Source organism: Phaethon aethereus (assembly GCF_964289735.1).
Source record: "Phaethon aethereus genome assembly, chromosome: Z".
Classification (NCBI taxonomy): domain Eukaryota; kingdom Metazoa; phylum Chordata; class Aves; order Phaethontiformes; family Phaethontidae; genus Phaethon; species Phaethon aethereus.
In genome coordinates, this window is record NC_138577.1 from 78,312,679 (window position 1) to 78,336,336 (window position 23,658).

Genomic DNA, 23,658 nt, shown 5'->3' on the forward strand with positions numbered 1-23,658 from the left:
CCAGGAATATGTTAGATCATATTTGTTACCTCATACTTGCAAGGAAAACAAAAATGTATCACCAACAGAAAAGCTGTTGCCATGGTGGGAGATGCAGATAGAAAGATTTTGATCTCTTAGGAGCAAGCAGTTCACACACCATAAAGAAAAGTGAGTGTTCTTTTAGTCACTTGTTTCTCTTTCTTCAACTGATTACCTGTTTAAACTTTATAACTATTGTCTCTGACTTGACATTCAATCCTTGAATGCATGATGCCATAGGAAATTCTAATGATTGCTGTCACGCTTTGGTTTTGTTTTCCATGCATAAAATTACAGTTTTGAGGACTGCTTATTTTTCCAGGTTCCAGCTTCCTAGTGCAGTTGTACTGGTAGTGAAGATGCAGTAGCTGACTGTCGGAGGCATGCTGAGGGTGCGTTTAGGGAAGCAAGTCACCCTGTCCATCATCAATATTTTGAAACTTGTTTAATAAGAGATATACCCAATTCTTTGCTTTTTATTTATTATTTACTAGCCTGGCAATGAGTAGGAACTTGTTTCTAACGAATCTCATGTTCTGACCTGTTTCTAAAACCTGTTCAGCTTGCCTTCATAGAGAGGCTTATGAAGCCTCATCAGGAACAGCTGTATTTTTGCAGGGCACATCAGGTATCTGAGATGCTTTTTTTTAAGACTAATGTTCCTGATGGACTCTCTTCCATCTCACTACCTTTTCCTTCATACCCATCACATATATGTACATGCTCTGTGCCGTGTTCCCTGTCTATGCATACACTATTGAATTTCTTGTGGGCTTACTGGGTAAATAACTCTTTTCCATCTGCCTTACATGGGAAAAGAATGACACAGCCACTGTTTTGTTTTCCAGAAGTTCAGTAGATTTCACCTTTTACACAAGGAAATGGTAGAGGGAAGGTGGGAAGGAAGAGGTGGAAATAGAAAATTTGTGGTCCTGTGGCCAGATAATTACAGTGGAAGCTTTGACTGCTCATAGATTCCTCATATAAAAAGTTGATACTGTGTGTGAGAGCTTTCTTCAACATTTGTATCTTTGATTTTGGCTGATTCTTCACCTTCCATTGATCTGTCAGTCCTTACAATTTTACCAATAGATCTGTGGATTTTTTTGAGCAAAATAATCCCTAATAAAATACTTTTTTGTTCTTAGTTACCCCTTACAGACTGTAGAGGATTTGTCTATCATTACATACTGAAGGCCCTGATAACGAGAGTGGGAGTGCTACCATTTGCAGCACATTTTCATGGTGGGATTTGGTGAGTTTTCACCTACCTGAATGGTCACGCAAATGTGGAACCAAATGGCATTTATATGCTGAATGGAAAAGCAACATGGACCAAACTGGTGGCTGATATGCATCCACTTTACTCCCATGGCACTGAGACAGTTGGCAGCATCTGAATTTTGGTTGCATGGGTCTTGCCTATTCAAACTGCAGTCTGAGCAGAGTTGCTAAAGCACTGTTCAGGATCATTGCTGTCTGATGCATGGGTGACCCAGTGTGAAAAGTGGCTCATTTCAGATCGTGTCATGATTTCTGTGATTGTACAGGCTGTGACCGTGTGAAGTGTGACTCAGTGGCTGGCCTTGTCTAACCACAGGCTCTACTTGCAGGTGCTTGGTCTTCATTATACTGAGTGGTCTTGCAAGGACTTTATCTAGCTGGGTAATTCAAATAAAAGGAGCCACATCACAGAGGAAGTAGTGTACAGATCAACCACTGCTAACTCTTTGCTGAGGTGTGCAATTTCATTTTCTCTTCCAGCAAATATTACGGCATGCCCGTGGAAATGCCACAAAGGTGATATTTCTCATTACTGATGGATATTCCAATGGGGGAGACCCAAGACCCATTGCAGCATCTTTGCGTGAATTTGGAGTCGAGATCTTCACCTTCGGGATATGGCAGGGGAATATCCGAGAACTGAATGACATGGCATCTCATCCAAAAGAAGATCACTGTTACCTTCTTCACAGTTTTACTGAGTTTGAAGCTCTGGCACGCAGGGCTCTTCATGAAGGTATTAATGTACTAACCTCAGAAGCCTACAGAGAGCAGAGAGGTCTGAATAGATAGAACGGTCTCCAGTTCTGTCTTGTAATTACATTTCATGTAGTGTTCATTCGTTTGGGGTTTTTTTCCACTCTTGCTTTCTAGCAGAGGTGTTCATTCCTTTGGTAAACTGACTAACCCATCATCAACAAAATGTGAGCCAGATTCTCCTCGTTGGTATACACATACTTACCTCCATTCAACTCTTCATTTCGTCCACAAAGAACAGACTATGGTCTTGGCCCAGTGTAACTTTTGCTTGAATAGATGAATCTTGTAGTTCAGATAGATGGTTGTCCAAAAGAGGCACCCCCTTACACACCTTAGGACTAGCTTTAATACCTGTTGATATTTTACACAGCAACAAAAGGTAGCCTGTTAAGAACTGGTTTAGATCTCTCTGTATAAGGGTAAATACAATTTATGACCTTATACATTCATTAAAACTGGAAAGAGCAAGTGGTGGAAAGAGAGTTTGAACTGTGGTTTTATCCTTTTTTCATCTACCGTATTCTAAAAAAAAAGTTCTTCCTGAAAAATAGAGTAAGTTTAGACTAGCAAGTGAGTACACAATACTTACAACTTTTGTTTGTAAGCCAGTGTTGGTTGACTGAGGCTTAGAACATGCATCAGACTAGCCATTAGGATTTTTTTTCTACATTTAATTTTTAAAAGCATGCTACTTATGCAAAAGTAATGTTTTTACTGCCTTAATGTTTGTTCCAGGTGAGGTTTAATTGGTCTATGTGAACATGCCAAAGGAAAGATAGGGTTTTATTAATGTGACCAACTGGTTATGCATGCCATGACCAAATTCTCTCCTGATGCCAAAGATGGCATCGACCAAAGCTGGTAAAAGCCATCTCAGCAGCTTCTGTTGGGAGTGAGACTGCATTCTGGCCGTGTTAGACTGTAATGAAGCCAAGTGAGAAAATTTGAAGATCTTTGCACCATGGATTTCACTCAGCCTTTTTCCAGAATAAGAACACCAATTTTTCATTTTTAACATTTTGAGTGTAGCAAAGCTCTGCTTCATGCCGCCATCACTGCTGCTTAGAATTGGAACCTGGGGTTTTTAAGAAACATTTCACTAATGACATGATGTGAGGCTGTGGGGGGACTTTTGTTTGGACTTTTTGTTAATAAATTGATACTATTTCAGACCTGCCCTCTGGCAGCTATATCCAAGAAGATATATCGCATTGTTCGTATCTCTGTGAGGCAAATGAAAACTGCTGCGACATCATGGCCAGCTGTAAATGTGGCACTCACACTGGCCAGTTTGAGTGCATCTGTGAAAAAGGATACTATGGGAAAGGACTACAACATGAATGCACAGGTGAGTCTCATGTCTCAGTGCTTGGGTTTCTGAGTATGCCCCGAATACATGGCTAAGCTAGCCAAGAGCGAAAAGCTCTATTGATGATTATGGCTACGAACCTGGATCAGAATGGATTTAAGGCTATTGGAAAACTCTGTCTTGGCTGAAGACATAAAATAGCTCTAGCAGTCAAACTCACCTTGTACCTTGTCTCCAGCAATAGCCAAAGAGATGCACAGGAAAGAACTAAGAACAGGGCAAATGTTCTGAAACAGATCACCAACAATTTGTGACTAGAGTTTACTGAGTCTAAGGCAATGTCTTTTGCACTCAAGTGCTCTTAGTCAATTTTTCCTTCAGGAATTTTGCTGATCACTTCCTGAACTTTCATAAACTTTTCTGTTTGGAGAGGGGCTGTATATGTGGGTCCTTGCAGGATAAATTCTTGGCGAAACTTACAGTTGGTTAAAAGTTTTTTAATTCTCTCATGTTGACTATCAGTTACTAAAGAGGAAGAAGGCATTTGGGTCACTAAACAGAAACTTGTCATCACATTTTGCTAAGATTATTTTTGTTGTTACTGATGTTTGGACAAGTCCTTTTACTAGGGTGCATTCAAAATCCACAGTTGAAATAACAGCAATTTGCAGTTCTTTATTGTCAGACAAGGTATGCATGTTTTATCCAACTCCATTGATTTTTCTAGGACAAAAGTTTCAAAAATGTCAGAGTGTATCTGAACTGTATTGTATTTGTTTTGTGAGCTGGACAAAAGGAGTACTTACAATCAAGTATTTCTCAACTAGAAGCAAAGACAGTATATTGATCTTGTTTGTATTCCCATATTCTCGCTTTTATTCTGCATATCACAGTCTCATGAGATGTTTCCTCATGAGATGTGAACTAAATGTGTGGATATATGGATCATGGCTGTATAGCTGGTTTTGAGGGCCCATGCTGCTTTTTTAAATGTGATTTTCATTACATGCAAAGAGTTTCTTGATGTAATTTACAAGAGTTGGTAGTTCTGTTCAGAGAATAGGCCCGGGCAGATCTGTGGCTAGAAGCTAACGAATTCCTTCAGGGGAAGATTTAACAGAGACTGTGATATGCCTGCACGAGGAGGGTTATAAGGATATGCTGAGGGATCCAAACAACACATAAGCACATGATGGGGGAAAGGTATTGTCTGTCACCAGTGCAAGAGAGGACTGAGATACCTCAGTGTTTGTGTTGAGAAGTTGATCAGCTGTATTATACTCCCTGACAGTTATCCCCTTGTAATTCACCTTGTGCCTCTGGAGCATCTTTCCTTTGTTCGGTATTCAGAGAAGTAGGTAAGCAGGAATTCACTGGGTTTCAAATGCAGCATGAGTAGAGGAATGTAGTTAGAGTCAATGTCAGCACTGGCACATTGGATCAGAATCCCATTTTATGTAAGTGAGTGCAGCTTCCTTCTGTGCTCAATTAACTCTAAACAAAGATACACTTCTATTTTCCTTATTTTCAGTTGTAATTCTAATTTGTTTTAGGCAAAATCAAATTTTAATCTTAATTTTTTCTTTTGTAATTCAAGCCAATTTACCCATGCCAAGTACCCTAGTAACCTAGTAACAAAATAAGTGCAGCATTTCTGTCAATAGCTTGTATCATTAAATATTGTTTTGAGCTATTCCTAAAGATAGCAGGCCTATCATTTTACAGTTACCCTTTCGACATGAAAAGATCTTTTGATGGGTTGAGCATACCTTTCAAGTGCCACCAAAAATTACGGAAGTCTGATACCTTTAAATGGGTACTTTGCAGCTGCAGAGGAAAGTTTCATTCTGACATCATAGCAGGTGCTTCTAAAGTAAGTTTTTCAAAGAGGTTGGTATCAGATACACTGCAAATAAGCTGATGATTGCAACCCTCTGCTGCATATGTGGAGATAATTGAAGATGCGTACATATATTTTAGGGAGAATTTGACCTAACTCACTCAAGCGTGTTCTTTAAAATATGTCTGCTCTGCTCAACTATTGTATTCTTCTTCAACACAGACAGAAACAAAAGGCAACATGTGTTCTTTAAAGGAAAAACAGCATATTTTGAAATCTTTTATTCTGAAAAGGATTCCAACCTTCTTTTTTTTTAACGTTTCCCAACTGAGCATAGCTGTGGATTTGTAAAGCATAAGGAATCTTAAGAATGCATCTTAACTTTTCTTCACTGTATAATGTGCAGGAGGACTTGCGGCAAGTTTACAGTGACAGGACTTACATTTTAATTGGATTACTTTTAGCTTTTGATTGGTTAAACTTGCAGATACTCTACTAGCCCATGTTTACTTAATACAGTAAGGCTTTTTTTAAAGAGTTTTCATTAAGAAGGGAGATTGTTCTTCCGTGGCGTATCTGGTTTTTTTGCTATTTTAGTTCTTTTCTGGGATTATTTTCTGTATGATCTTTTGCTTATGCATTATACCACCTTAGTGTTGTTTGCAGATTTAAAGTCAAGGCATCAGAATAACTATGTAAAAATTGTAACGGTTCTTTACTTTCCTAATTACCTGAAAACACTCTCTAGAAAGCTTCCATAAAACAAAATAGGAGCCACATGCTTTGTGCCGAAAAGCAGAAATTGGCTTCAGTGTTCCCCTCCTGTTCTTTGTAATATTGTTGATGATGTGCCACAGAAAGAAGAACAGACTGACTGTTCTCTACTTTAAAAAGCAAACCAAACAAAAGCTTCTTGGCCCACACTAGGAGCCTCATGCAACCAGAGACATCTGTGACAACTGTGACAAAGGAAGGGAGAAAGAGGAAGAACAGAGGCAGTATCCTAACCCGTCCCAAGTATTGTCGAATACATAACACCTCTGCTTCAATAACACTTCACTTCTTTTTCTTCTACTTTTCCTTGATTACAAATGTTGAGCTTCAAACTAGAGGCAACCAGACAAAAATACAGAGCTCAGCAAAAATAAATGTCTGATTTCCACTATCTAAGACTGTGTCTTCCATTCCACCAATAAAAAGGTGGGCTGTTCAAGTCAACTGCTTGTTCTATGGAAACAAGTATGGAAACTTGGAAACTGTTCACAACTTCACAGGCACTTAAGAGTTAAGTGTAGCACAAATTACGTCCCGGGAATGACATAAATGGAAAAGTAAAACAAATGTCCAGATCTCCATCTGTATCTTCTTCTCTGCCTTAGGAAGTTAGGGAATATGTCTTTTCACACAATTTTTTCAGCAAGACTGTCCAGAGAAAGTTCTTTTTTATGTGGGCTCTTGGGCTGGATGACCTTTTAGATTCATGATGATGCAACTAAAGGATGATACCCATCATGTTTATCTCATCAGTTACCTCCTAAGCAGAATCACAGTTATTGGGGAGGTCAGGAAACTGTTGTCTTACAATCAGAAGTTTCTTTTATCTAACATGTGGACCCCATTTTTTGCAGCAGAAGTTATCCATGAAGATGATGTGCAGTTGGTGGGACAGAACTAGTAAATTAAATACTTGTAGTCTATGCTAGTTATTCCTTCTTTTGTTTATTTTTGGTCCGCTACTTGGGTATAATTATTGAAGGGTAGAATTTCACTATGTGTATGAGAATTCAATAGGTTGCCTAGGCTTTGATTTAGGAGTATGCAGCATATCTGCACAGCCAGTAGGGCAACAGTTTTGCCTACAAAACATCACATGGATTAGATCTGTAAAGAGACTTTCCAATGAAACCTGAAATAATGTGAAAACTTTGACTTTTTGTTTACAAATTTTAATTCAGAACACATTCACTGAAAAGACTTTAACCTTTGAGGAAATGTAGGTCAAGCAAGGCAAGGGAGATTGGCATTTTGTGGTTTCTTGGATTTTGAACCCAATTTTCAGCTGAGCATTTTTTTCCATGAGATTTTCAGGATTGCTCCTGTTGAGAATGCAAAACAAATCCTTATGTTCATGAGTTGGATAACTTTCTACTTAGAAAAAAAATGTGTATTTTGTGTTTAGTATATTACTAGCAGTTCTTTTCTTAGTCAGACAGGAAGAATTTTAATTCCAGTAGTGATTCCAATGACCTACTCAAAGAAAGCTAAACAACTCTTCTGCCATGCTGTGTCCTTCCTCCCTTCCTTTTGTTAGGATCTTCTACCCCCCTTGGAAGCAGGGTCACCCTTCCTCAGTATTCCTTTTTGGGAGACGTTTCTTTTAGCTACCCCCTAGGAGTTACTGGCTTAATGAAGCTTTGCGAACCATCTTGAACTTGTCATATTGTACATGGAAATTTTCACTAAGTTTGCAAGATCACTCCAAGCCCCAAGGCATCCAGGGTTAACAACACATACCATAACATACACTATACTTTTCAGTGGGTGCCTGTCATGCATCTGGAGGAGAACCACCAGCAGCCCTCTGAGATTCCACTAGTAATTGACAGACAGGGAGGGAAAAGAGAGCAAGAAAGGGAGTGTGAAAAAGAGTGTACAAAATGTCTCCAGCCACAGTAAAGTCTCAGGCTAAATTTGCCTGTTGAATCTGAAGGTTTCAGTTAGTTCCCAGAACTGCAGATTTTCGAGCTCTTAGAACTTAGTTTTTTGCTATCTCATAAGGTGAATTTGCATCTTAGAACTGGACAAGTGTTTGTTTTGGTTAATTTTCTCACCTTTGTTTTTAATTTCTAAATCAGAAAAATACTCTTCAGTTCTAGCTTAGCTACCGCTAAAAGAAAGCTTCTGCAGCCGTTGAAAACTGGCAAATTAAAAAAGGAGCATCTCCTTGAGGAAAGTGTCAAATGGCTGATAGTGTATTATCTTGTGCCACATAAACCTGCAGACCTTGCTAACAAAAAAGAAGAAAGCAAAGAAAAATTTTAAACAACATGAGTTGGAAAAACTTGGATTACAGCTGAGCAAGGAATTTGGGAGGTACATGCTTAATGAAGCATTAATTAATGCTTACGAAACCTGAGTGGTCTGGAGACACTGGAGTTGGACTCATCTACTGTAGAAACAGAAAAGCTTGACTGGAGAGTCCTTGCTCTGTGTACAAAAGCTGTCAGTCAGTGTTTCTCCCCTTTTGCTTAACAGCTCTCCAGTAATGAACCCCTTTCTGTAACTCTTTTGGGGGATGAGATACCTTTGTATACTTTACTCTTCTATTTGTAATTTATGTAAAAAATGCTTCTCCCGAGTGCAGCCATCTTCTGTTACAGCCTCACTTCAGTGGCTTTTTGTCTGTGATAATACGCAGAGGTTCTATTGTGAATATACTGTGTTAAAATAACTGGCTGTCATGTAAGTAGAAGAGAAAACAAGAAAGCAGGGATCTAAACCAAAATGAAGTATGCAAAATACCCATGACTAAGCAACAGTGAATTGGTGCCTAATTAATACTGGCAAAAACATTTCTCACTGTCATTCTGTGTATTTTTTCTTTTTCTGACAAAACTTGTTTGACTCATTATGGATAACAATTTGAGCATAACATCGTGATGGTTAAATACAGAAGAAATGTAAATACATGTGTTTTTCTAGTGAGGGTATCATAACATCATGATGAGTAAGTACAGGAGAAATGTAAATCAATCTGGTTTTCCATTGAGAGTACGGGAAGACAAATGGATGAGGAGGGTGGATGTAGGAAGCAAGTGCTATAGACAAGGTTATGGAAGTGTAGTGGGTTAACTATCTTTAAAAATATTTTTAACTCTTCAAAAATAATGCAAAAACAAATTATTGTTTGCATAAAGGCTGGAGAAAATGGCTTTTACAGATATTTTATGTGAAAAATAAATGGATCTGGAAGCATGCAGTCGTGCTTTTCCAGATTTTGTACACCGAAATCTGGTTTCTCAAAAATTTGTTCCCTGAAACCCGGTATTTCCTGCTTTGCTTTTGGAAATTCAGGTAGAGATTCTCCTGCTTGTTGCTATAGGAAGCAAAGCAAAGGGTAAGTTAAAAAAAGGACTTTGATGCTGCAAGATTTTTCAAAATGGAGCACACAATAGAGATAAATTCCTTTGGTTTCGTAATTTAGAAGCATAATGTCAATAAATTTTTCATGTGAAGAGGGGTTTTTTTTTGGTAGGAATGACTCTGACAGAGGTGAATGTTAGCTTGCATGATACTACAGTAGTTTTGCTTGCATTTTAAGTGGCTTCTGGCACCAAAGTAGTTTGTTTCCCACCTGTACAACCTGCTTTATGAAGATGAGGCATTTCTGGCAGTGGAAACTTCTTTTGCTGCGTTTACTTCATGAAGCCTTATGACCTTGGATCCACAGAGTGATACCAAAAAGGTTTCTAAGGCACAGAGTGTATGAAATGGTAACAGGTTTTGTCAGTTACTGAAGTGTTTCTTACAGTACTTTAAAACTTCTATGATCTACTTTCCCAATGTGAAGCCTTTGAAAGGAAACAATTTTTTTTTTAAGTATACATTTTATAAATGTAATTATGAAAAAAAATGATGAGGTTGGGATTTTGTTTTCTTTCTTTTGGGATCTAACTATTCACAACTCAAGTAGGTCAGATCATGGAGACTTGCTTGTGGATTTTCCTTTGTTTTTGTGGAGGATTGTTGTTTTGTTTAAGATTATGTGAACCTCATCATTTCCAAAGTAGAATTTTAATCCAGATTCAGTCCATCAGAAAACCTCTTTCAGAAACTCTATAGTCAGGCAGTGAACTTTCCAATCCATCAGAAATGTGAAAATTTTAACATCTAACCAATGACTTTGCTTGCAAAATTGTGAAAAAGGAGCTTTTCTTGGTCAATTTGGTACAAGTTTTTTCAAATAAACAAATGGCACGCGCAGGTACTGGTGTTTTTTAACCATATCCATAGTTTTGATAAGCCTGTTGAAGTGAGTAAGAGTATTTCCAGTAGCGTTAATGAGTTTTGGATCAAGCCCTTCAAACTGAGTGACTCATTTTTCTGTCTTGTCCAAAGAGGCTTATGTATCAACATATATACATCTTCTGTTGCAAAAGTAAAAATTTTAAGTAGCATGATAGCTTATATGGATAATGATTGGTATAGCATTTTTCTGACTCTGTACCATATAGCTTGTTGCCTTTGCATTTGAACTGTAGCGGAGGAAGAAAATTGTAAAAGTAACCAAAAACCACCACCATCAAAGTTTTCTGTATATACAGGAACCATTTCTGAGAAAGTTATTTAAAAATGAAGTTGTAGGTGAAGGTGAAAACCTAGATTCAATTTTGACATGTGCAGACCAGAAAAGCAGAGGTGTAATTTTACATCTGTATGCAGTATTGAAAAATATCTCATCCTTTCCAACTAGATGTCATATGAGGCGTTAGAAGATAAGTTTCTATGCCAAAACCGACTCTTGCTTTTGTATTAAGTACAGAGCTATTTCTGAAATAATTTTGATGGAAAGTTGAAAAGTGATGCAGAAGTTACCCTTTTTTCCTTATCTCAGAAGGGACTTGTCCTGGTCACCTCAGAATGTCATGAAAATAAAGCCTCTGGCCAAAGTTCATATGTGCAATTAGAGGAGAAAAATCAACCATCTGGAGGGCTTGAGAGGAGCAGAACAGAAACAGGCATGGCATAAAAACAGTCTCCAGCTTTCTGTGCTGATCAGACTTAGGCTCTCCCTGGAGCGGCCAAGCTGTCCTTTGGCCACAGTATAACCCTTGCAGGCGGCCGTCACAGTGAAGCAGGCTCCCAAGTGTAAGTACAGCACCAGATAGTTTTAGCCTTTATTTAAATGACTGTAAAACATTTACTGTTAAGCCTCGGCTGTGCCTTGAGTCTCTAGACAGGATAAAAAGCAGGCTGTCTTACCTTTGTTGAGATTTTACATGGTTTGAAAACATCCTTTTCCAGCTGTGCAACCCCAGGCGAAGTGGTAGTTTACAAACTTTGTGCTGAACGTGCCTTCCTTAACTTCCTGAAACATTCATCAGCCAGTTGTCAGAGATTTTTAAACAGTTCAGGCTCATACTGTTTTAGCATAGGCCTTTGACTGGTCTTGCAGATTTGAGAATCGTTTTCAGGATTGGGACCTGCATCATACCAGCCACCTAACTAGGATAATTGTCTGTCCATTGAATCCCTTCATGAAAAGGCTTTTGCTGCAACATTCTTTGGTTACCCCTATGGATTACATGGTGTCATCTTGCCTTTGCTACCTTTTCAGAAACACATAGCCAGGATGTTTCCATAAACACACACACACATATTATTCCCAAACTTGTGCCAGTGTCACAAATTAAAAGCAGACATCTTAGCATTCTCCAAGCCTTTAAGTAGCTTTTGTCTTGGAGAAGAAGAAATTAAAGTTCTTGAAAGAGTGCATCAGTGATAAAATAAGGTGGCAGTGTACAGCAAAAAGTGTTAATTACTGAAATGAGGAGCAAGATTAAGAGACTTGGAGCTTGTTTTAATTAACTGTTTTGTCCCTAGTGGCTCTCTGCGGCTCCAAAGCATCACCTTTAAGTACTTAAGTCATTCCCGGGATGTAAGTTGTGCTAGACTTAACTCGTAAGTTTTAGCCTTAGTGCCTGTGAGGTTGTGAATAGGTATCAGGATTCCTAGTGTCAGTAAGTTGCTCCCAAAGTCTTGTCAAAGCTGATTCATTTAACAAGACTGGAGCATAGCACTCTGAATGTGACAAAATCAGGCATTCCCTGTGTCTCTGCGTTTGAAGTTTGCTGGATTGTACATGGTGTGCTTGTCACTTGATCAAACAAATTTGACTCTTAGCTCTCAGAATCAGTTTCCCATTGAACACAGAGTTCATTTTATTTTTTAATCCTTGTCTTGACTTATGCTGTGATATTCACTCTGCCCAGGCCAGTGAATATTGCAAAGTCTGTTCTCCATAAGAATAAGTACTATTCCTTTCAACATTTTAAACAAAATAGTCCACTTCTCTTCCAATATGAAGTAAGTATTTTGTATAAAATGCAGTTTGCATCATTTTGCAAGTGTTGAGAGATGGTCAGCTGTTAATTGCCCTGGGTTTGCTGAGATGGAGAAGAAAATGTAGAAGCAAAGGTGTACAGAGCTCATCAGGTCATAACCTCCACAGCTAAGTAAGTGATTTGTTTGCAAATTTTGACCTAAACAAAGTCTTTCAAGGGGTATTTACTGAAAAGGCAATACAGATGTTCCTTGCACTACCTTTGGTCCATCTGGCTACCACCATCATAAGAGAGGAAAGATAGTGGTAAGAAAGAATGAGATGGCTTTTCTGTTCAGCCCTGTCCAGCTGACTTCTCTGTGCTCTCTGCGGAAAATTGTCTGGCAGGTTCCTCAGATCATTTCACAATCAATTCCAGGGAAGAAGCCCTCTCTGTCTGTCCTCTGCAGCTATGCTCCTCGCTTCCTCCTGCTGCGCACGTTCTCTGTTTCTTCAGCCACAGGGGTCCAAAAGTACTTAGACTCTGGTACCACTCCAGCAAAGGCAGCGGACAGCAAGAAGAGTATTCTGGAAAAAATGTCATGATGAAAAGAGGGCAAAAGCCCACGCAACTAGGAGCAGAATTAGGGCAATTAGGTTGCAGACATTTTACGACAAGCTTAATCTGTCTGCCAGGTACTCAACAGACAGAATGGATGGGAGCAGCTTGGTCTGCTCTCTTGTAAGCAGTCTTGTTCTCTTCTGTCACTCTAAAATCTACTGCTGGTGGCCCAACCTTCTCACCCAGAAACAATGCAGCCTGCACGGTGGAGTTTGACCAGGTCCCTTGAGAATGAGAAGGCAGCAACACAGATCAGTTTCATCAAACAGGAAATTGGTTTCTCCTGTTCTTGTTGGTGTTTTGATGAAAACAGAAATCAGGACTCTGCGAGGAAATGGGAACCTCTTCAGGCCAAAGCCCTAGGGTTTAATTTGTTACCATGTAAAACAAAGCCAGACCAGGAACTCACACTTCCAATGCAGATGTTGGGCTGACATCTGAAGGTAGTTGGAGGAGTTGAATTTTTTTCTCCCTAGCCTGAAATTTATTAAATATGAAGTGTTTTCCTCCACAAGAATGGGAAGAATGAATGGACCTTTGTTGGGGGGAGGGAGTAGAGAAAGATTAATTTTACAGAAGAGTGTATAATATAGTTAATCTTGTAGTCTAATTGTAGGCATGTTGTTTAGTTATAGTTTGAACCTGCAGATTTGAAACAAAACCCAGTACAACTAAGCACTAAGTTGCAGTTTTTCATTAGTGTAAAGCACAGAGGAATGGCAAAATCTCAGCCTGTGTATGTGTGTGCAGCTGTACTGATTTTACACAGAGCTGCACCCTATGGTAACAACCCAAGATCTGGCTCCTTCTCCTGGCCATGAGGCAAATCTGCTGGGTTTTTTTCCATGAGAGCAAAAGAAACATTCTGAGGATAGCTAAAAAAATAAGTAGATTTTTGGCTAAAAAGAAGTTCAAACAAAGAGTGTTCCCTTGTAAATGCCATAGTAAATACCCATGCAAAGTTTCCGTTTCCTTCTATCGTGTATTTTGTTTCTCAAATAAGAATGCCAGAAGATACAAGAACTTTCCTACCTTGTGGTTACTAATGCTGCTTTTTTTTTTCACAGATTATTGCTGTTAATTCCAGCCCATTTGTTGGTTAGGGCTTTGCAGAATAGTCCAGAATATAGCATTCCTATTACTGTTGTCAGGCTTTCCTTCAGCTCCAGTTTTATGGTTTTAGGACAGAAATGTTTTTGCTATGTTCTGACTGTGTTCCCCTAGAAAAACTCTTCTCTGGAAATACACATAGGCAATATTAAAAACTGTATAAAGATAGAGACAGGAAATGTCAGTGTTCTGGTGGAACACAGAAACACCTACATCTACACGGGCTGCGAATACTCTAAGTCACATTAATTTAAAGACATATATTTATATTCTGAGTTTAATGTCTGTGTAAAAACAGCTGGAACTTTGGAGGAAAATGCTGGACTGTTACTGGTTTCTCTTCCTGTCCCTCATTTCATGCTTTGCCCATTTGCTGCCCTCAGAGCATCCCATGAAGGCTACGTAGGCCTGGGAATGGCCGTCTGTTAAAGCCTGCTGCACTAACTAACTTCAGCATCATAGGAGACAAGCCCAGTAGCTTTACTCTGAGGAGTCTTGGTGTCCAGAATGTAAAGAATGCTTGCCAAACCTCATGTTTATACACTAGAAGAGCTATGTGCAGTTAATCTGGTGTTTCTTTTGGACTTCCATTATTACGTATCTCGCAGAGGCATTAGTTTGTATACCTAAATATATTCTGGTTCTCTAGACCTATTTCTGTTATCAATTTAGCAAAGAATATTACCTGAAATGCAAATATCCAATTTCCCTCTTTTCAGAGTCTAAGCCTTTGCCTCAACACAGTGAGGATCAAAATATGCAGTCACTTACAAATCCCTTCACTTCAATTTCTATGTCATTGTGAATTGTAGAGGAGTACAACACACATAAAAAATTTTATTTCTTTTATTTCTGAATGGAAATTCAAAATACAATGCCTTACAAAATATAACACCATTTTTAAAACGTGGCACTTCTGTGAGAACCCGTATTCTTCCCAGCTGGCCAAAAACACTTCACAAAACTGTCTTAATGGCAGCACAGTGCTGGTGGTTAGGTCATGGCACAGGAGTGCAAAAAGGCAAGGACACTTGGTCTTCATTAGTGACTTGATTTCAGCAATGGGCGTAGCCAAGCTGTATTCACATAAGGCTTTTTTATGTGGACCAGTAGCCCATCTTGTGCACACAGTCCAAACCCCTGAGAACAGAAGTAATGTGATCATAAAAAATTGGACTGAGAAGGAGCATACCAGGCTCGGACACTGAGGAACGCTCTGCCAGTATCTCTTTAATGTAACAGTAGGTGAGGGTTACCTTCATTCCTGCCTTTTCCACTACTTAGCAGAGATGCTCCTTTTTGGTACTCATCCACAAGAATGGCTCTCCTAGCCTAGGTGCCAGAGGAGTTTGGCCAAGAAGCAGTACTAAGCTGTACTGTGGCCCCAAGACCACAGTTTGCATGGACCTCAGTTCCACTTGACAGATGAGGTCTCTGCCAGCCTCCAGGGTTCTGCTATCTCCTAATAGCTCTTCACCGTCACCAGCAGTTCTTCAGCAGCTGCCTGGGCACTTCCCACTATGTCTCAACCAAGAAGGCAACCTGCACCCTGAGGACTTGGGGGAAGCCTCTTACTGTCTTCTTGTTCCCCTACTTCTTTTTAACTACCTATCCCTCAACATGCAGGTGATGAATTACAGCTGTTACTTGTCTGTTTTTTGCCTCAAGGCTGAATCACAGACAAGCATTAAAGGTAACAAGTTCAAGGTCTGTGAATGTGATGCTTCACAAAGTTGTCTGTGATGTCTTAAATTTCACTCCCAGTGATGTTAGAGATTCATTTTTTCTCACTACTTTTAAGGTCATTTTTGGGAGGCCTGCTATGTTGAAATAGAAAGTGCAGTGCCTCATACATTCCTACGTCAGAGAGGTAGTTTATCATTTCTCGCTTGCATCCCTCACTGGTTCACAGTCTGCAAAAGTGCAAGAAATTAGCCAAGAACTTGGCTCCAACTCAGGAAAAAGTGGGATATTTTTAGACAGCATTAATTATCTTGCAAACCTAACTTCATTGGAGTCAAGTGCTGTTTAAGAATAGATTTTCTAGCTAAAAATCAGTGGTTTAATAATCATCTTAGGTCCATTAAGCAGTGACTCAGTCATTACTGCTGCTTACCTTTTTTTTCTCTTCAGGTTGCAATTAAGAACGTTCCTTCCTTCTTATTCTCCATCTCTGCAGATGTAGATGGCCTTGTTTATGGCAAAAGAGCTTAGAAAGAGGGCATGCATGTAGAGAAGGTAGGACCAGAAGTGTGGCAGACCTTTTTCTTCCGAAAACATACAAAGGATCTCTCTGCCCTTTAGAGAGAGAAGAAGTGATTCTGCTTCTTCAAGGTGGAAAAAATACCCTTGAAGCTGAGAAGAGGGTGGAGAAGTAAGACACAGAGCACAGTTTCACTTTGGATGTTACAGGTAGATACTTTAGCACATGTTTGGTCAATACTGATAGCAAGAAGGGCCCTTACGAACACATGACTCACCAGCCAGAGATTCCTGCTGTATAGGAGAACTGCACTGCAGAAGGTTAGGTCTTTGCACAGTGGCTAAGGGATGGAGACCAGGTTAGTGCTATCTAGTGGGGGATGCAAAGGTGTTGTTTTCATGGAGGTTCTTCACAGAAGGAAGCTTCATTAGCCAGAGGACTAAGGCTGTGTATTTGGTTGTAGTACTGCAACATAGAGGTTTTTGTCTTTAATCTTTTTTACCATAGCCTTTGCGGTAGTAAAGTTCACTTTGTTGGCACGCACAGGACTTCTTAGTACTTAAAACACATTCCTTCAGTTTGGAGCTGAGGTGACTCTTTTGCTTGCAGCTGACGTTGCTTTAGCAAGAGTCAGATCTATCCTTAAGGACTTCCTTTATGTCTTGCAAAGAAACGAGAGCACAGAAGGACAAGGGAAAATGGGGGAAATGAAGTGAGCAGCAGTCACTTCTCCAAATATTTCTTGAACAAGCAGCAGTTAATACTGAGCATAGTGATCTAATTGTTTTCTCAGTGCTCTTGCTTTCCATAAACGAGACTCTAGTTTGATCTACATATTTAGATAATTTTAAAAGAATTCAGGAGTTCCTGTCAGTTTCCATAAGAATTTTGCATGAGGAATGGAGAAGAGGATTTATGGCATTTTTCACAGTAAATCATGGGTATCAGTAGTGATTCCAGGAATTAAGTAGAAACTATAACATCAAGTTTACAGCAGTTTACTGAACTCTACACAGGGATAGCTGGGCTAGTTTCACAATATGTAAAAAAAAAATAATTGGCAAAACCACCACTTTTTATTGTCTGATTACTGGCCTGAGCCATTGCATGTGCTTCAGCTCTCTTAAGTTAACCAAAAACTGTCTGACTCTCACCCTGGGCTGCTAAGTAAATAAACATGAAAATAGTGACATATGTTTTCCATCTGCACAGTCATGTGCTAAATCTTCAGTGCTTAGAAATGTTACTTAATAGGAGTATAATCACTGTTGTTGAAAAGTATATTTAATGATAAAAATAAGGGATGTGGAAAAGAGGCCAAGTTTGGCACCTAATGCAGTAGTGACAGTTTATTGAGGGTCTGGCAGAAATGGCTTCACTTTCCTGTTTATAATAGCTTTTACTTGCTGCATTCCCCATCTGTGATTCAGCAACTGGAACTACTCTGATCTGCAGAGAAAGGAGGCAGAAATAGGTATCTTTTTTTTTTTTTCCCCCCTTCATGATCATATGTTCCAACAGCTGCTGGGAGTGGGTGTTGGAGGCAACAGCAGAAAGGGAGCGTTTCACATTAGACTAGTACAATAATTCAGGACCATACCAGGTTCTGTTAGTACTTTGCCAGAGAGCAAATTCACATTTTTTGCCTGAATGAGGAGAGAAAATCTGAGGATGAGGAGTCTCTGACTCCTCCTGGATTCCTCATGCAACTTGCTGCTCTCAGGAAAGCCAGTTTTCCTCATTCAGTTTGACCAGAGAGTAATTTTTAGTTGCACTCTTACGTCCCAAGAATCACTGAACACAAAACTGCGTTCAGGTTGCTGAGTAGGTGAACATAATGGAAATGGAACTTGAACCACCAGGCGTGTTCTTCACGGCAGAAATCTATCAGTGCTGTGAAGTTCAGGGTGCATGCTTTGTTGACTTCTAAACCCCAATCCCTTATTTTGGTTAACATTACCTTTGAGGCATCCCAGGAGAAGGTGGTCTGTTGAGTTAGCCATGTAAGATGAGACTTTTGCTCCCTGCTTCTGGAAGAAAGTATAGGCTATGCTGAGCAAGTGCTTCTTGAGTTGTGCTGATTTCAGCATGTCCCAAGAGTCGCAGGCAGTGGAGTAGATTCTCTCTTCTGTTCAGCTTCCTCCAGGTGTGGCACATCAGGAGTTGTTAAGGAACCAATGTTTTTTCCCCAGCCCTAATCAGACTTCTGTTTCCAAGTAGTCCTTCTTTCCAGTTTTGGATAAAGGAGGACTATTTCTTGCTTTCCAGTGTGTGCCTCTAGCTCACATGGAAGTTAACCGTGCAGCATATAGTGCAGCCCAGGTGGAGCTTTTTCACTCTTCTGATGTATCTAACTGCCATCACTTGGGATTTGGTCTAGGGATGATTTTGGCCCTTTGGGCATCTAGTAGCTGCTATTAGTCCATCCTGTTAGAGAGGTGATGGATTGGTGGATTTGTTGGTACCATAAGGAGTAATGAAAAAGTAAGAAAAAGTATGGGGTGACTTTGCTCCCTGCATCTGATTTGAATCCCCCTCTGCAAATGTGTCCTTCTCTCGGCCCTCCCCTTTCCTTCTTGACCCAGAACCCTTTCTGTCAGCTGAAAGGAAGAGTAGAGTTATTTGACACATGGTATGATGGTTGGACCAGGCCTAGAGAAAACTGGGATTCCAATGCCTTAGATGAGACAGATACTAGATCTCTGAAACAGGTATTTGCTCATCTGTGTGTAGCACAAACTAAACAAAATGTTGGGGTTCTTTTTAATAGAATTTGCTTTACTTCACCCTGTCTCTATTTTTTTACAGTTTTGTAAAAGCAAAAATACAACTTCACAGCAAGTATATTAAAATAGCAAATAAGTGCACCGAGGACAGGATGGTGGTGTTCCTTTTCAGTGTTTATATATTTAAATAGCAGGAAGCTACGCAGAGATCCAAGGCACTTAGAATGGTACTGTTTAAAGTAGAATGTGCTATCACATCAGCAGTGATCAAGGTTTTCTGAGGAGTCTGTGTCTGTGGTTATGGTGAAGACCATGTCCAGAGAACACACTAAATAGTTGTTCTGCTCTGAGCAAAGCATTTTCAGAATTGATTTTATTTCTCCTTTTAAGTAAGGGTCCGATTTTGTGCAAAGTTTTGGACACAAAACCTTCACTGAATTCATAAATAATTTCAATTTGCCTGGCAAACTTTACAAAATCAATTAAGTTAATTTCCCTTTGTAGTTTTGGAATTGTTTTACACTTTTAGCACGATGCATTTTAGAAATACACAGGGGCATGAGGACATATATCAGTATGCAAGCTCTCAAAATCAGAAGTGCTGGCATGAACTGATATCCATAGTTAATAGGCATGTTTATGTTTGCCTTGGGTATGCACTCCAAATGTGTCCCAAGGATAGATTTGATGTCTATGCAAACAGCAAACCTGTAAACACTGTCTAAAATGCCACTGAGATGGAAACTGAAAGAGCATCTTTTCAGTACATGAATGCCATTTCTGTGTATACAAATTGCACAAGTTGCCAGGATATATCTTGTGAACTTGTAGTTTGAATGATGGATAGACTTCTTTTTAAGTTACAATACAGTGGATGGAATGAGGGTTTTCTGTTTTTTTCCTAAGGCACATGCTTTGAGACAAAGGGAGAAGTTACCCTCTGTAAAAGTGTGTGTAGTAGACTTTATGATTCTAAAACATTTAAAATACTTTTAAAATCTCTGTGACCTTGCAATGCACATGTGTGGTTCAAGTATGAATCTGTTTAAGGCATTCAGCAGGTTTTTAACATAAAATAGTTGGTCTGATTTTTAAAAGTTTTAATGCTGTGCATAAATGGATTTTTAATATATTCTCAGTACTGCTGCAATTACCAAGAAGAATATTTTGCAGTCAGAATCATTCCTTTGCAGTAATCCTATCTAAATATGCTGGCCCCAAGCCTACACAGGGATGCTCAGCACAGTTGTGGTTCACAGTGTGCTAGTTTTGGCTGGGATAGAGTTAATTTTCCCATAGTAGCTAGTATGGGGCTATGTTTTGGATTTGAGTTGAAAACAGTGTTGATAACACAGGGATGTTTTCATGTTGCTGAGCAGTGCTTACACAGAGTCAAGCCCTTTTCTGTCTCTAACACCACCCCACCCGTGAGGAGGTTGGGGGTGCACAAGAAGCTGAGAGGGGACATAGCCAGGACAGCTGACCCCAACTGACCCAAGGGATATTCCATACCATATGATGTCATACTCATCATATAAAGCTGGGGCGAAGAAGAAGGAAGGAGGGGACATTCAGAGTGATGGCATTTGTCTTCCCAAGTAACCATTATGCGTGATGGAGCCCTGCTTCCCTGGAGATGGCTGAACACCTGCCTGCCCATGGGGAGTGGTGAATGAATTCCTTGTTTTGCTTTGGCTGCATGTGCAGCTTTTGCTTTACTTGTTAAACTGTCTTTATCTCAACCCATTAATTTTCTCACTTTCACCCTTCTGATTCTTTTCCCCATCCCATTGGTGGGGAGTGAGCCAGAGTCCATGTGGGGCTTAGTTGCTTGCTGGAGTTAAACCACGACACAGGACCAGACCTCCGGGTGGAAGAAGGTCCTTGTAGGCATCCTGACTTTTACAAGCTGTGATGGCTCTTGGGCTTATATTCTTCAGCAGGCAGATTGTTCCCCACACTGTGTATGCTTGGGGCACTGAGATGGGATGTTCACCCAAGGAACTGCATCTCCTTCCAGGCAACTTTCCAGTTCTTGTGCCTCATGGGAGAGGATCCAATTTTTTATTGTGAACAAGTTATTTCTGCTGAAAGTTTGTCATGACTGTTTGAAGTGCTTAAAGATCTAGAGCTAGATCATCTCAAAGTGTCATTCCAAATGCCGCAGCCTACTTGGTAGTGGAATATTGCAGTTTTGATGTCTGTAAACTCAATAAAAATGTTTAAGTGAAGCCCTCCCTATGTGTCATGTATAGAAGTAGCTAAACGTCTGATTTGTTTCAGCCTGCACTCCCCAGTGAGAGGAAATTTGTAAGTCTAATAAAGAGGTGGAGCAAAATGCATCAAATAGGAACAGAGAAGACATCAGGCTTGTTAAATTGCTAATCATGTTGCTGTGAGAAGGTTGCTTAAGGAATACTTACAAAGAGCAGATGGATGAACAGGTTCACTGCTGTCTGAAATTAATGCAGAACACGTGCTGAGGATAGCAGGAGATATTAAAGAGTTGGAGAACATGCTGGGACTTAGCAGAAATCCTTCCCTGATCCCTACACTTACAGGCAAGCTCAAGGTTTTCTTTTGCAGTCTTTGTACAAGTCATACATGTCAACTGTTTAACTAAAGCCACATCCTTGCATATTTCTTGTAATCCTAGCTTGCTCCTGTTCATGTTTTTTTTTATGGCAGCATACATGTTGCAAGCTGCAGAAAGGTGGATTACAGTATCTGCCAAGGTTTAGATTTTTTTTCCTTAGCTTTCCAAAGGCATTTCATGGGCACAAAGTGCCCATTCTGACAAACCTACCATATAGGAGATTTAAAAAAACTCACCTTCCCAGATAACTTAAATGTGTCAATAAAAGCTGTAATTTCTGGAGGCAGTCTTTACACTACAGACCCAAGGTGTGGAAGGTCTTTGAGAAGCAAGCTTAAAGGTCTTCATGTGCAGGTCCAGTGAGGTACATTTCAGAGGCCGAGGTAGTCTGGTTTCCTGCTGGCCCAAGCCAAGCATTTTTTGGCTTGCAAACACCGGGACAGAAACCCACAACCATGGTTCCTTGTTTGGTTTAGTAGAATAGACTTGAAAATTACAGAATCATGGGGCACATTTGTGCCCCACATTTGCAGAATACAATAGTTACACAGCTAAGAGGTACCTTTACCTACTGCAAAATATATGGAGAGGGCAAGGGACTGGCAAGTTTCATGCAATCATGGCTTCTGTCAGTATGGCTCCCATGTTGTTCACATTCTGCCCTTGCAGAGGCCATTCACAAATGAACTGTGCAGCGGAGTGGTTTTTGGAGGCAGGAGTGGGGGTCGGGCAGCACTTCATGCTGCTGCTGCAGGACATCCCAAACTCTTCCTCTGCTGCAGCAGAAGTGGGAAAGCATCAGGAAGTCTCTGGCTGCTTGGTGTGGAATAGGCATCTCCATTTCCTCTGTGACACCATGCATTATCCTTGTAAAGCGTATTTTATTCGGCAGGCCATTGTCACAGGGAATACATAACAGCACCTTGTTCCTAGTGCTGCTTCTGACAAAGGGTGCTCCTGGCCCTTAGGCAAATCTGATCATAGACTCATAGAATTATTAAGGTTGGAAAGGACCTCTACGATCGTCAAGTCCAACTGGCAACCCAACACCACCATGCCCACTAAACCCTGTCCTGAAGTGCCACGTCTACACATTTTTTGAACACAGAGATGGTGACTCCACCACTTCTCTGTTCCAGTGCTTGACCATTCTTTCAGTAAAGAAATTTTTCCTAATATCCAATCTAAAATGTAGTACCTTGTCACGATGAGAGGTGCAGATATCAGGGTGGAAAGGTGTAGCACATGATAATGTACTGTAACTTATTTGTACTTCCTTCCTCATGGAAGTTTTTACTTCTATTCAGTAAAATAATTAAGCTTTATAGTTGGGGCCCATTCATGGTGGCAAATTTAAAACATGACTGATGGCAAATAGAGCTACCACAGCATTTGTTTCACACACACAAAGGTCAGGGTGACATCTTTTCTAATTTTCATAGTTTTTTTGCTGTTGCCAAGGCACAGGAATCTTAGATGAAGTAAAGCAGCGGGAGGGAGAGCTCACACCTTCAGGCTGTCATTCTCCTCCAAGGGCATAAATGTGAGTTAATTTGAGGTTTTGGCTGTCCTGATGTTGTGGACTGTAATTCAAAGTAGTTCTAAGTACACACTGGATCTTCCACATAACTTCCAACAAATGAATAAAAGTACAAGACCACGTATGCCAGGTCAAAGATCCATGTAACCAAAAATCTCTTGTCCATGTAACAAAAAACTGAGGAAACAGTGAAAGAATTGGATACAAACATCCAGTGATCATTGCTTAGAGATTCTGTGGCCTATGGATTGCATCATTTTTAGTAGACATCAGCAAACCAAAATAAGAACAGATATTCATGGTATACTCTGGTTCTGGGACAGATTCACCACTTCGTTATGTTGAGTATGTATCCATGTAATCAGTGTCATAGAAGTAATTACAGTAACATAAAAACAGTTTGATTAAATGGAAAACTAGGCTTTCTTTCCTCATTGAAGAAGTTTAGGAATTGAGTTATAAGAAGTATTTATGTATTTCTGATTTGCATCAAGGTGTCATTTCATTTAGGCTTTACATATATGAGGAAAAAATGAGAATTAGAGACTACGATCATCACAGTAGCAGCATATGAATAGAGCTCAGGTTGATGCAGGAGAGAGCAGG

The 23,658-nt window shown here is 39.9% G+C and overlaps 1 protein-coding gene across 1 annotated transcript in view; it reads left to right on the forward strand.

Annotated features, from left to right (window-relative positions):
* Window positions 1–23,658, forward strand: part of SVEP1 (sushi, von Willebrand factor type A, EGF and pentraxin domain containing 1) — a gene marked incomplete at both ends in the record, with an annotated part of 137,495 nt that overhangs the window by 16,435 nt on the left and 97,402 nt on the right. Inside the window, 2 exons of the mRNA XM_082012906.1 lie at window positions 1,786–2,041; window positions 3,236–3,412. Coding sequence (XP_081869032.1) covers window positions 1,786–2,041; window positions 3,236–3,412 — 433 coding nt within the window. The remainder of the gene's footprint in view (window positions 1–1,785; window positions 2,042–3,235; window positions 3,413–23,658) is intronic.